The sequence below is a fragment of the Halichoeres trimaculatus genome, unplaced genomic scaffold, assembly GCF_033239565.1.
Source record: "Halichoeres trimaculatus isolate MK-OKI-2021-1 unplaced genomic scaffold, fHalTri1.1 fHalTri1_scaffold_19, whole genome shotgun sequence".
Taxonomy (NCBI): domain Eukaryota; kingdom Metazoa; phylum Chordata; class Actinopteri; order Labriformes; family Labridae; genus Halichoeres; species Halichoeres trimaculatus.
The window spans coordinates 16047152-16060162 of record NW_027437197.1 but is presented as its reverse complement, the minus strand read 5'-3'; the positions used below and the strand labels follow the sequence as shown (position 1 = coordinate 16060162).

General features: G+C 43.3%; 1 protein-coding gene across 1 annotated transcript; it reads left to right on the top strand.

The window, feature by feature from the left end:
- The first annotated feature begins 6328 nt into the window (after positions 1 to 6328).
- On the top strand, positions 6329 to 12712 carry ecrg4a (ECRG4 augurin precursor a). Its single transcript, XM_074694836.1, has 4 exons — positions 6329 to 6561; positions 9710 to 9757; positions 9863 to 10032; positions 12449 to 12712. Exons 1-4 carry the CDS (start codon positions 6492 to 6494, stop codon positions 12596 to 12598), a joined length of 438 nt encoding a protein of 145 aa, XP_074550937.1. The 5' UTR covers positions 6329 to 6491; the 3' UTR covers positions 12599 to 12712.
- The last annotated feature ends 299 nt before the right edge of the window (positions 12713 to 13011 follow it).

Genomic DNA, 13011 nt, shown 5'->3' with positions numbered 1-13011 from the left:
GTCAGTGGGTCTAGAGAGGTAGCTGGTGTCCTGAACTTTGTAGATCAGGGGGGCCAACCTGTGGCTCTTTGCCTTTCAATGCGTGGCCATTGATCGATTTATAAAAATATAGCTATGAGGTGTGCCAATCAATCTAAAATATTGATATACTGATGCCAACATTGGGATCAGTATTGCTCAATGTTTGGTTGTACAGATTGATATTGAAGTTTCAGTTTCTTTTCTCTAGTTCAAATTTAAACACACAAAAACCAACAAACCTGGCTTTAAAAATTGGAAATGTGTTGATTTTCATTTCATGACATTTTGTTTATGTGTGAGAGGAAGTGTGTTTGTAAGACCCCGTGTGTGACGTGGCTCTTTGTAGTACCACGGTCATTTTTGTGGCTCTCGGTCAACTTTTCTGGCTGTACATCCCTTATCAAGGCAGAACTGGTAGGAGTCCTGTCCAGTGTCCTTAAAGGGCCAGCTCATAGCTGGTGAAATGTAGCAAAGACCAAAGTTCACAGCTGGATAGATTTTAGGGAGGCTGCTTTTCTGCCCCCTGATCACCTTGCAGAGGTTGAGGAGAAACTCAGGGACATGGTACAGTTGCCTGACCACTGATTGAAAGATTTTGCTTAAGACAAACGCACCCTTTGTCTGAGATAGAAACCTGAAATCACAGAGTTAGTCAGGAATATTCTCAATAACTGTAACCCAAGAATGGCTGGGTGTCTCTGAGGCAGTCTCCACAGTGGATCATCTGCTGTCCGTTGGTAGCATGGCAGAGAAAGACTGCACTGCCGCAAAAGAATATTGGGGAGAAGTGGATCAACAGAAAGCAAGAGAGAAAATGAAAAGATAAAAAAAAGAAATTGAATTTCCACCAAATCTGGGAAGTCAAAATTTGGCCCAGTACCAAATACAAAGGTTTGAGGCCTCGGTCTTGATTCATGGTGTGGTCTTGTCACCCGGATGGGCTCGGCTTGGACAGAGACAATATTTCATGGAATTTCCGCCAATGAGGGGAAGCCAAAATTTGGCCCAAAACGTAAGGATCTTTGGCGATGCATGACTCAGTTTAAGTGGTTTCATGTTGGCTTCAAAAGTCTGAAGTTTGGTTCTGGTGACTTTGAACAAATCAGTCAGGAGAAACGTCACTGTGACTGTGACTATTCATTCTGCAAGTTTAGAAAATATAAGAAATGTACTTTGATCACCTTTACTCCAAGGGATGACCAGACTGAGATCAGGAGTCCAGACACTGGGCGTGGTGTTGAAAGAAGTCGGCAGGATGAGCTGAGGAGCTGGAAACTGATAAGATATTTAAGACGAGTGAGGTGGAGGATGAACCACTGCAGCAGAATGATTGATCGATAGAGGAAACGGATACATTTTGAAATGAGTTAGCACTCATAATAATCTGATTACCAGAGCAGGAGAAGGTTTTCTCTAAACCTCTGTTACTCAGAAAACATTAACACAAGAGTTCTTTTAGTTTCCACGTCCAGGAAGACGCCTCAAACCTTCAGCAGGGATAAGATGAAAATGTGCTGTTCCTGCTGAGGAACAAGGAGAACTCCACATCCTGACATTTTGACACTAAAAATCAAACTTTACTTTTGAATAAAAAAAAGCATCAGATTTATGAAGGAGTCTCCCTGACACACCTTTTTGGGCAGGTGCAAAGAGCCAACGTGTGAAAAACAAACATGTCTGCCTTCTTTTCTGCTTCGACTCGAGATGACATCCTGAGAGCAGTCTGTCAGAGAGGGAGAGAGGAAGAGGAGGATAATCTCCCACTGATCAGGTAAGACGTACAGCTGTGACACATGGCAGCTTTATTTCCTTCCTCATCCTCTGCCAGCCGAAACCTGTGAGGCTTTTAAAGGACGCTTTGTTCACCTGATCATGTATTTCCACTCTGAGTGACGGCCCTCACTAAAATCTTCTATAAGGACCTTCATTCCTCTCTCTGGGTTCCTCTGTCTGTGTTTTGTCCCTCAGTGTCTGGCATCATGCGTGCTGTGTGTGTGGTCATGCTGTTCCTTTCCCTCCAGCTCTCCCTCCTCCCTCCTCCAGGTGCGTCAGCCCCTCCGGTGTGCTCCGAATTACATATATGGACCTGACATTGTGTTATGCAGCAATTTTGACATGACAAGGTGTGAAATAATGTTTGCACCTCTCTGTCTTCTCTGACAGCAGCAGAGGGGAGCGAAGCAGCCGGCAGGAGGGAGGAGGAGGAAGAGGCAAGGGTGAAGGGAAGGGAGAGACGGAGTATGCCATACTGGGGTCTGTGGTCGTCTGATTTCATCGGCTGGTTGGAGGAGCTGCGAGGGCAGGCCAATGAAGCAGGGGTTCAGGATCTGGCCCGGACGTACTGGGCTCACTTTCCCATCGCGAACCAGCTTGGGTACGATAGCCCCGAGTCTGACCCTGAGGAGTGAGGAGGAGAAGGAGGAGGAAGAGGGTGCAGATGAGCGTCAAGAGGGCAGAGGTCAACTTTAACGCTTTTTTTTCTGAATCATGAGCTGATAACAGTTTGGAAATTTAGAAATTATTTCTGATTTGTTGACTTAAAAATGCATTAAACATTAATTGCTTGCATTGTTAAAACACAGTTGAATCAAACCTTCTCAGCCCTGTGTTTTTTTTTAGGTAAATAAAGTCTAACATAGGGGATGTAGAACTTGTTTTGTTTCTGCATGTTGCATTAAAAAAAAAACTGCTGCACCTGAAACATCTCCTCTATTTTTGAGCGGGGAGGCAGTTTTCCAGTGAGAAATGTTTGTGTGAGCTTTGGGAGCAGCTGGGATAACTGCAGAGCCAGACACTCGGGTCCCTCGCTCAGGCTGTCAAGTCAAGTGTGAGCCGAGGAGGGAGCAGAGGATGGAGGAGGAGAAGAAGAGTTTGATGGGGTTAAAAGTTCAAACTGAAAGGAAAATGTGCTTCAGTCCAGTAAAAATTTCTGATCTGAATATAATCTGACTATATATTTGTAACCTCTTTTTGTTCCATGGGGAACACTTTCATCCAGGAGGACAGAGAAGCTGAACCTGAGTGTGTCCACATTGAGCTTTTTTTTCCAGCTCAGTGAGTTTTTTTTTTACAGATGGGAAACATCCAAGTGTCTAATAAGGGTTCTGTGGCATGAATGTCTCAATCCCAGGAGAAATGTCATGTTGTCTCTTGGCCCAGAGTCCGTTCTCTCCTCTCTGTGCTCAAAGGCTGATAATTACAAACAGCCTGAGGGGAGCGAGGAGGATCAGTGTCTGTCTGTTTCCAATATGTGTTTCCAAGCTTTTTAATCTCTAACTTTGAAAGTCTGTGCTGTAAAGCCTGTTAATACAGAAATCTGTTCTGTCTTTTGTTTTAATCTAAAAAATAATGTCCGCCTCTGTCTGACTTTGATAAGAGCCTCTGTGTCTCAGACCTTCTGTGAGGTGTCTGATGAATAAAACCACAGGGGAAATCTCGTCTACACGCATGCCTGCGCTCACCGCACAGTGAGCTTTACAACTCACTCATGACTCAGACACGCCAGGCTCAGAATCACTTCAGGATCATCCAAGTGTGAAGGGTGGCATGTTGAAATCTGCAGGTCTCATGAAGAGGGGTCAGAGTCAACACAAAGACTGAGTTCATAATGATCCACTGATACTCTGCATCGAATCCAATCCTGAGCGTCGGTCCTGCCAGATTCTGGACGTCCTGCATTCCAGCTCCACCTGTGAGGGACACAGAGGCCGTTTGTGTTTGCAAACCAAAAACTTTCCCTCTCTGACACACACTCTCTCTTTCACACAAACAGAAAAATGAGTTCAAGCCAGAAAGAGAGAAATTCAGGCCAAACTAGATGATTTAAGGCCTGGTTCAGAGTCCCATCTCCCTCCTGGAAGTGATCAAATGAGCATGGTTTCTTAGTGATGATTTTTTTTTGTGGTTTGACTTCTATCAGAGAAGTATTGTCCACTTGTTGCTACTTCTTTCATGGCCCCAATCAATTCTGTTCTGTTTTATTTCTGCATTTATGCTCGACTAGAGGTGCTTATTTATCGGACAAGCCTTGATATGCTTCTCTCTTATTTATTCATGAAACATAATTACTTTCATGCTCACTCTGTGACCCACTCATCACACTTATTTTAGCTCTCTGTCCCGTGAGTGCATGAAGTGAAATGGAGATAAAGAGCCTGACTCTGCTGTAGGAGGATTTGGATCTGAGTGATCCAGTCTCTCTGAAGGTCTTAAAGTAGCTGGAGGAAGATGCAACAGGTTGTTGATGCTTTGACTGAAGACTGTCTATAATCTGATCCAGGAAATGTTGACATGTTCTAAAATCATGTGTTGTTTGTCGACACCGCTATGATGTCTCGTTTGTTTCTCTCACTGAACAAATTTTGCCGTTGGCGTGCACACATGCAGCTCACACCGACAATTTCTGAACCTTTTCTGGAATCAGCGGGAAAATTACTACAGAGATGCTGATCCTTCACAGTCAGTCAGCTTTAGAGACGCTCATCTCAGGGGCTGCAGAACTTTGACAGCGTGTTTGTGTTTGAGTATCATTCAAGCTTTGTGATCAGACCTTGAAATGAAGCAAATGTACACCCTCTGGCCACTTAATTAGGCACACCTGTCCAACTGCTTGTTGAAGCAAATTTCTAATCAGCCAGTCACATGGCAGCAGGGCAATGCATCTAGGCATGTAGACATGGCTAAGACGATCTGCTGCATCAGAATCAGAATGGGGAAGAAAGATGATTTGAGTGACTTTGAACATGGCATGGTTGTTGGTGCCAGACGGGCTGGTCTAAGTATTTCCGGAACTGCTGATCTACTGGGATTTTAACCAACAACCATCTCTAGGGTTTACAGAGAATGGTCCCAAAAAGAGAAAATATCCAGTGAGCAGCAGTTCTGTGGGACAAAATGCCTTGTTGATGCCAGAGATCAGAGGAGAATGGACAGACTGGTTGGAGCTGATAGAAAGACAACAGTAACTCAAATAACCACTGGTTACAACCGAGGTCTGCAGAAGAGCATCTCTGAACACACAACACGTCCAACCTTGAGGCAGATGGGCTACAGCAGCAGAAGACCACACCGGGTGACCCTCCTGTCAGCTAAGAACAGGAAACTGAGGCTACGATTCACACAGCAACACCAAAACTGGACAATAGAAGATTGGAAAAACGTTGCCTGGTCCAATGAGTCTGGATTTCTGCTCCACATCCAGATGGTAGGGTCAGAATTTGGCGTCAACAACATGAAAGCATGGATTCATCCTGCCTTGTATCAATGGTTCAGGCTGCTGCTGCTGGTGCAATGGTGTGGGGGATATTTTCTTGGCACACTTTGGGCCCCTTAGTACCAACTGAGCATGGTTTAAAGTCCACAGCCTACCTGAGTATTGTTGCTGACCATGTCCATCCCTTTATGAGCACAGTGTACCCATCTTCTGATGGCTACTTCCAGCAGGATAACGCTCCATGTCTTAAAGCTGGAATCATCTCAGACTGGTTTCTTCAACATGACAATGAGTTCACTGTACTCAAATGTCCTCCACAGTCCCCAGATCTTAATCCAATAGAGCACCTTTGGTGGAACGGGAGATTCTCATCATGGATGTTCAGCCGACAAATCTGCAGCAACTGTGTGATGCTATCATGTCAATATGGAGCAAACTCTCTGAGGAATGTTTCCAGTACCTTGTTGAATCTATGCCACGAAGGATTAAGGCAGTTATGAGGGAAAAAGGGGGTCCAACCTGGAACTAGCAAGGTGTACCTGATAAAGTGACCGGTGAGTGTAGTCACACAATTCTTGGTGAATCCTCAGTGAGGAGGGAGAGAGGAGGTCTTAATGAGGAACACATGTAGAAGGTTTGGTTTGATCTTACATTGTAAAACCATATGTACAATTAAACTGTCAGTTCCAGCCCACGCTGCATGGAGGAACTTCACCGTGCAGCATCACTCTGCTGCTCGCACTGCAGAGGTTTAGCCAACCTTTTTAGATTTCCCTGACAGGCTTTCCCTCTGCATGCTCAGTGTGATGTTATCAGCAGGCCAAGCAAGTGAGTGAAGTTTTAAACAGCAGTGAAAAGATCCACAGGCATCTCCCTGTTAGTCACTGAGTGTTAAAATTCATGCAGCACAGCTCAGATTTCTCCTTTAACAAGCATGAAAATCATTCATACTGCACCAACTTGGTTGCTTTTTCACTACTGACTGTTTCTAAACCTGTTTTTAGAGCTCTACCGTCTCTTCTGCTCACTGGGTCGATGGAAAAATACCTGAGACACATAAAAAAGTCATTAAAGAGCAGAGAATTCCCCAGATTCAGCAGTGTTTCTGGAGGCAGGGAGGGAAACGACATTCCTCTGCTGTGGGCCAGTTTCCACTTGAAAAGTCTAGGTTTCCGCCCACTCTCCCCTCCGGTTGTGCAGCAGTTTAAGCTCAGTTGTTGCCTTAAAGCTGCTCTGAAAAGACTTGGGGAAGGAGAAGATGGCATCCCAACAGCTTTGCTCCAGGTTGATGTGTCTGGCTGTGTTTCTGACGCTGCTGGCTCTGAGAGGTGAGCTCCCCCTCTTCTTCTTCTTTTTCTTGTGCTCTCCTTTTCAAATGTCGTGTTTGTGGTGCTTCTTCTGGGCATCCTTTGCCATCTGGCCCTCATTCATCAGTGTTTATTTCTGGATTTTTTCGTGATAGTGGGATGTTTGACAGACCAGGAGTTGAAAAGATGAATTAGAGCATGGCAGAGTGTGTGGGATGTTTTTTCAGAGAAGGTTTGTTCTCAGAGAACCCTGAGGAGAAAAGGAGTCTTTCCAAGTATGATGATTTTCTCACCTCCTTCTCCTCTGAGACCGTCTCCTCCACTCAAATCCTGAATGTGATGGTAATATGAAAGAAACCAGCAAAGGAAAACAAACAAATGACCGTTAGCTCATGTTAAGTCAGCAGAATTTGTAACAAGCTTGAGATCAGGCAACTGCTGTGATGAAATCTGGAGTGCATCATCAAACACATGCAATCATTAAAAAGATGTGTACTAACTTTAACTACTCACACATGCACAAAACTCCTACAACGTACCAAATTGTGTGGCAAGCAACATGTGTGAACGCAACCATCCGGACTTACCCAGACTTTTATCTCCCATCCAAATCTTAGGGACAGATAAGATGAAAAGATATAAAACACAGCAGGACACATTCGGGAAAACATGGAGGGGTTGCATTTCTATCACGCCACAAACCTCTGAACCTCAAAGAGCCCTATGCAACAGGAAGAATCAAAAAAAAATTTCTGTGGGTACTGCAGCATAAATGTGTTGATGTCACATCCTTCCTCTTCCTCACACCCCCCCATCCTGCCAGGGAGCGACATGTGTGAACAAGTGACTTTGAAACACTCAGGGGCAGAAATCCTGAAAGTTTCAGTAACCTCTCAGGAATGCAAAGGAGTGACAGAAGCTCAAGAAGGTTTCACTTTTGCATAAAATTCCTTCGTCCTCATAGAATTTCCTAGATGAGCTACTTGTGTGAACGCACATGGCTGAATTTTCCTGCCAGAGACCACAGGAAAACACCTGAAGGGAAACTCACGGTTTTGTCAAACTGCTCAGCCCAAAAAGTGTTATTGATGTTTTCGGCTCACTAACAGAGGTGGGTGAACAATGAGAATAAAAAGCTTGTTTTGGTGCTCAGTAGATCAATGTGTGTCAAATAATGTCCCCTGGGCGCTGAATCCCAGAGAAGCAGATTTTAACAGGAAGCACCTTCAGTGGTTCCCTAACTGGAGTTTGTTTTTTTTAATCACAGGTTTCTGGTGCGAAAAGAGTTTTTGAAATTGACATTTTGAGTCTTAGCAGAAAAATCAGAATCTGATTAATAAGCTAAAGAAAAAATGAGCAGAAAAGCAAAAATGGATGGATGGATGCATGGATGGATGGATGGATGGATGGATGGATGGATGGATGGATGGATAAAATGAATGGACGGATGGCTGGATTGCTATATGGATGGATGGATGGATGGATGGATGGATGGATGGATGGATGGATGGATGGATGGGTTGATGGATGGATGGCTGGATGGATTGATGGAGGGATGGATGGCTGGATGGATGGATGGCTGTATGGATGGATGGATGGATGGATGGATGGATGGATGGCTGAATGGATGGATGGATAAAATGAATGAACGGATGGCTGGATGGCTGTATGGACGGATGGATGGATGGATGGATGGATGGATGGATGGATGGAAACATTGTCAATGAACTGATGGATAAAAGGATGGATGGATGGATGGATGGATGGATGGATGGATGGATGGATGGATGGATGGATGGATGGATGGATGGATGGATTGATGGATGGATGGATGGCTGGATGGATTGATGGATGGATGGATGGATGGCTGTATGGATGGATGGATGGATGGATGGATGGATGGATGGATTGATGGATGGATGGATGGATGGATTGATGGATGGATGGATGGATGGATGGATGGATGGATGGATGGATGGATGGATGGATGGAAACATTGTCAATGAACTGATGGATAAAATAGCTGGATAAAATAGATGGATGAGAGGATGGATGACTGTCAGATGTTTGGATGGATGCTTGGATGGATGGAAACATTTTCAATGAACTGATGGATAAAATGAAAGGATGGTTGGAAAGAAAAACAGATTTCTGGATGGGCAGAATTAACTGACGGATGGAATAATAAAAGAAAGGATTTGTGGATTTGACAGGTTGATGGATAGATGAACAAGCGGATGCATGTGCAAATGGATGGATGAAGCACTAATGAAAGGATGGATGACTGTCAGATGGATAAATGGGTTGTTGGATTGTCCCTGTGTGCTGATTACAGTGTTTTCCTGCAAAACAGTGCGCAGTACAAAAGAAACCCACTTTCAAGCAGCCTCCTCAAACTGCATTGTCCCTGCGCTCGCCTCAAAGAGAAAATGTGTTTTGATTTAGCTGGAACTGAATCAACCTCGAGACGTGGACTGGATTTCCATTCACAGTCTGAGGCACGTGGAGGCTTAACTAAGCCACTCAGCCTCACAGTGCAGCTTTCAGCAGATGCCTGAGATCCTGAGAGAGTGAAGCTGTGGTCCTGACACATGGAGGAGAAGGAGCAATGCCTCTTTGAGTGCTGCTTACATCGTGTGACTCAGCTGGCTTTGGGCAGCTGGGTGAAAGACGCCTCATGAGAGCTCACTTTGTCTGCATCCTAACAGAGCATTAGTGCGGTGGGAGGGCTTCAGGAAGGAAGTGGATGGAGTAAACGTGTTTCAATGCAGATTGGCCTCTAAGTGTCTGCATTCCTCTGTGTTCTGCTCTGGCATTTAGAGTTATAATGAAAACAAAGACCGAGCTCAGCTGTGAAACTAGGACGAACTGGATGAAACAGAAGGGGGAGAAAAGTGACGAATGAGAAAGTTCTGGAGCTAATCACAAAGCCATCAACGGATCAAGCAGAGCAATCAGGAAACATTATCCTGATGAGGCTTTGTTTGTTTTAAAAGGTCTCATCTTTATTTTAATTTTGTTAGGACTGTGTAAATTAAATTTTGAATTCTATGAATTAATCAGTGAAAAGTAAAGAATAAAAATGCACGGATTAAACTTAAGAATCCAACCTGCTGAGAGTGACAGTGTTTCTGCAGCTCACTGGTTTCCTCCTGCTTCTCCTCCACAGATGTGTCCAGTGAGAGCCGCCTGCACAAGCTCCTAAAAAAAAGAGATGGTAACCTTTCACAGCACAACATTATCAATAAAGAGATAAAATGAGCTGGAGTAAAGAGAACTGTGTTGCCCCTTCATTCTGTGTCCCCGCTGTGCTTCCCTCCAGTGGCAGGAGCTGGTACCGCCCCCTCTAAGTCCTCTATCGCCGTCCCCCCCTCCAAGGCTCAGGAGTTCCTGGCCAAACTGAGCAGAACTAAGAGAAACCTCTGGGACCGCAGCAGACCGGACGTGCAGCAGTGGATCATGCAGTTTATGTCGATGGGATATGATGAGCAGGTGAGCCGTGTTTGTTCTTTGAGAGTTTAAGTTTCCTGATGTCCTTAAACACAACAAACTACTTAGTGGAGCTGTCAACAGGACAGGACTTCTGCTGAACAAAACTGATCCTCACAGAAAACAGGAGACGGATTTACCTCCTCCTGAGGAATAACACTGCATACAAGGAGGGACAGAGCAACACACACACACACACACACACACACACACACACACACACACACACACACACACACACACACACACACACACACACACACACACACACACACACACACACAGACACACACACACACAGACACACAGGAGCAGCAGGGACATGCTGATTTTAGGATTCATGTTTACTTTTTTACCTGCAGAGAAAAAACACTCCTGCTGTGCAAAATGTTTCCAATTTCCAAAGTTGAAAAGTTCACTAGTATGTGTCCTCAAAAGACTCCAAGTCTGAGTCGTATTTCCATTGCTGTGGTGAATTCTGCATAAAGACGGGAGAATATGAAGAGAGTGATCATGTGCCTGAGCTGAAATACCTGTGAAGATGTTATCATTGGAGTTTTTTTTTTTTCCATTTTCTTATTTTGCAAAACAGCACTTCATACTTTGTTTAACAGGGTTTAAGGAAGAACAAACAGTAAAAGAGGCTTCCTGTGTAACACTGTCCAATAACATTTGAATACATTTACTAAAACTTAAACGCTTTTTGTTGTTGTAGGTCCATGCCCCTCTTATCTACTATGTGCAGTTACTAGGAGTAATTTTTTTTTTATACATATCTCTCAGCTTTTCCATGTAGATGTAACTGTTAACTGCACTTAGTGTTTCATAACATTGTTTAATATTAGAGGCCCACAAAATATCAGTATCAATATTGGTATCGGCTGATGTTGGTTATTTTTTTAACATATCGATTTTGATCCAAAAAACAGACAAAACATACTTTTTTGATTGCATTCATCTTGGTTGCTACATCCTTTGATCCTCACCATGGTCATCTTTTCACACAATCGAGCCACTCTTTATCACTATACTACCTCATCCCAGATTGTTTTTTATTTTGATTTATTTTTTTTATTTTTTTTTAACCAATATTGATATCGGTAAATATCTGTTTTCAGCTATAACAGCAATATTAAAATTGTTTATCAGTATCTGCCTTAAATTTTCATATGGGCGCATCCGTATTTAATATCAATGACCAATCAGCACTGCACTTTTTGTATATTCTTTTTGTACCTGAGCACAAAGATTTTGACAAAAATAAACGTAGACACTTTTTGATTTACTGGATTAAAGCGGTGCTTAAGTTTTGAAATACGTGGTCATGTATTCCCGCTGAAACTTTTAGAGCTCCCTCTGCTGACTGGCAGAAGTATAGCCCTTAGAGCCTGACCCATTCACTCAAACAAATGAAACAAAAGTCAAAATAAAAACTAATCAAAGTTAGTCCTTGTGTTAATTTACATGCAAGTTTTCATTTTCTGCAGAGAACTTTGGTTAAATTTCAATAAGCACCAGAAGGGAAGATAAAACATTACTATGTATCTGCTTTTAACAATAGCCAAGATTTCTTGTGAAGATAAAAAAAACAGTCTTTTTCATTAGCAGATTTTTGGCTTTATTTCTGGCTATCTTGAATTAAGACATTGTCTTGGACTTATCTGACAGCTGTTGCTCATTTTACGTTGAATTTTCGAATTTTCACTTGTAATAAGACAAAAAAGCTTTCTTAGTTTTGAGCTTTTGCAGTGTGACATTGATACTAAGTTGTGCCCACTTGAAGCTCTTGGAAAATGAAACTTGTGTTAATTTTTAGCTTCAAAATAAACTAAAAAAACTAACGCAGAGAAAAAAATCATAAAAACTAAAGCAAACCTGGATTTTAACATGACTCTGACACACAGAGTGAACCACAGTCTGTGTTTCAAAAGGCGGAACGTTTCTCATAACACGCTGTATGAATGAATAAATATATACATAATAGGGATGACATAAAAGAACACATGGATTCCCTTTAGCTGCATACAAATGAGTCCCTGTACTGGTGCAGTTTTTGTCCGTGGCGTAGGATTCACTGAGGATGAAGAGGAGAAAAGAGGGAGCAGATAATGTAGACAGAAAAAGGGAGCAGAGTGCACAGTGTTATCCCCTAACGCCTCACTCCCTGACAGCTGACAGGGTTTTCGTTTCAGCCTGTGGAGCAGCTTTTCCCAGAGATCTTGTCGTTTGCTGCAGCTTCCTTAAAAGGCCAGAGCTGTGAACGCAGTGGCCTTTTCAACGCTTGCCTTTCATCCCTGTTTATTCTCACAGCAGTATAAGAGCAGACCTTATCAGCTGCCTCTGTGTCTCTGTGGGTTTGTTGGAGCTGTGTTTCCTAACAAGCATCGCTGCTTGTGTGTGTGTTTTTCTCTCTAACTAGAGGCTGGAGGCCGACCTGTCCTACTGGATGGACCAGGCCCGCTCCACTGATCAGGGGCGTCAGCACCACTACGACGAGAACTCCCCCATCGGCCCACGATACCCTGGCTCTTACAGGCACGGCGCTAATGTCAACTACGACTACTATTAATGCCCGTCTGTGATGGTCTGCTGGTTTGTCACCTGTCATGAAGCTGTCAACATGCGAGTGCTCTGCAGCTGCTCCAGCTTCTTTGATTTAATTAGTTGCATCCATCTGTTTGACCCTTTGTTAATGTTACAAAAAAAGGACAACATGCACAAAAAGCATCCAAAAGTATGTTTTTAAGCAGCTGTTTTCTGTAAAAGTTTTATCTAATCTGCATTTTTAAATGCTTAAGTAGATTTTTTAAATAAAGATGTGGCTCATCCTGCCTATGCTTCCTGATTTTGTTACTTTTAATGCAAAATAAGTTGCTCTCACCCTGTTTCCTGCTTTATCCTGGATCTTGTCCTTTCAGAATAAAGGCATAAAAAGCCACTTTAAATAAGGAAAATACCCTGTACTTTCTTTTATAAGATCAT

Bases quoted from the DNA above. Each gene is read 5' to 3' on its own strand.
- ecrg4a (XM_074694836.1), top strand. From the start codon at position 6,492: ATGGCATCCCAACAGCTTTGCTCCAGGTTGATGTGTCTGGCTGTGTTT. The intron at 9,758-9,862 runs GTAACCTTTCAC...GCTTCCCTCCAG, and splicing joins GCTCCTAAAAAAAAGAGATG to TGGCAGGAGCTGGTACCGCC. The intron at 10,033-12,448 runs GTGAGCCGTGTT...CTCTCTAACTAG, and splicing joins CGATGGGATATGATGAGCAG to AGGCTGGAGGCCGACCTGTC.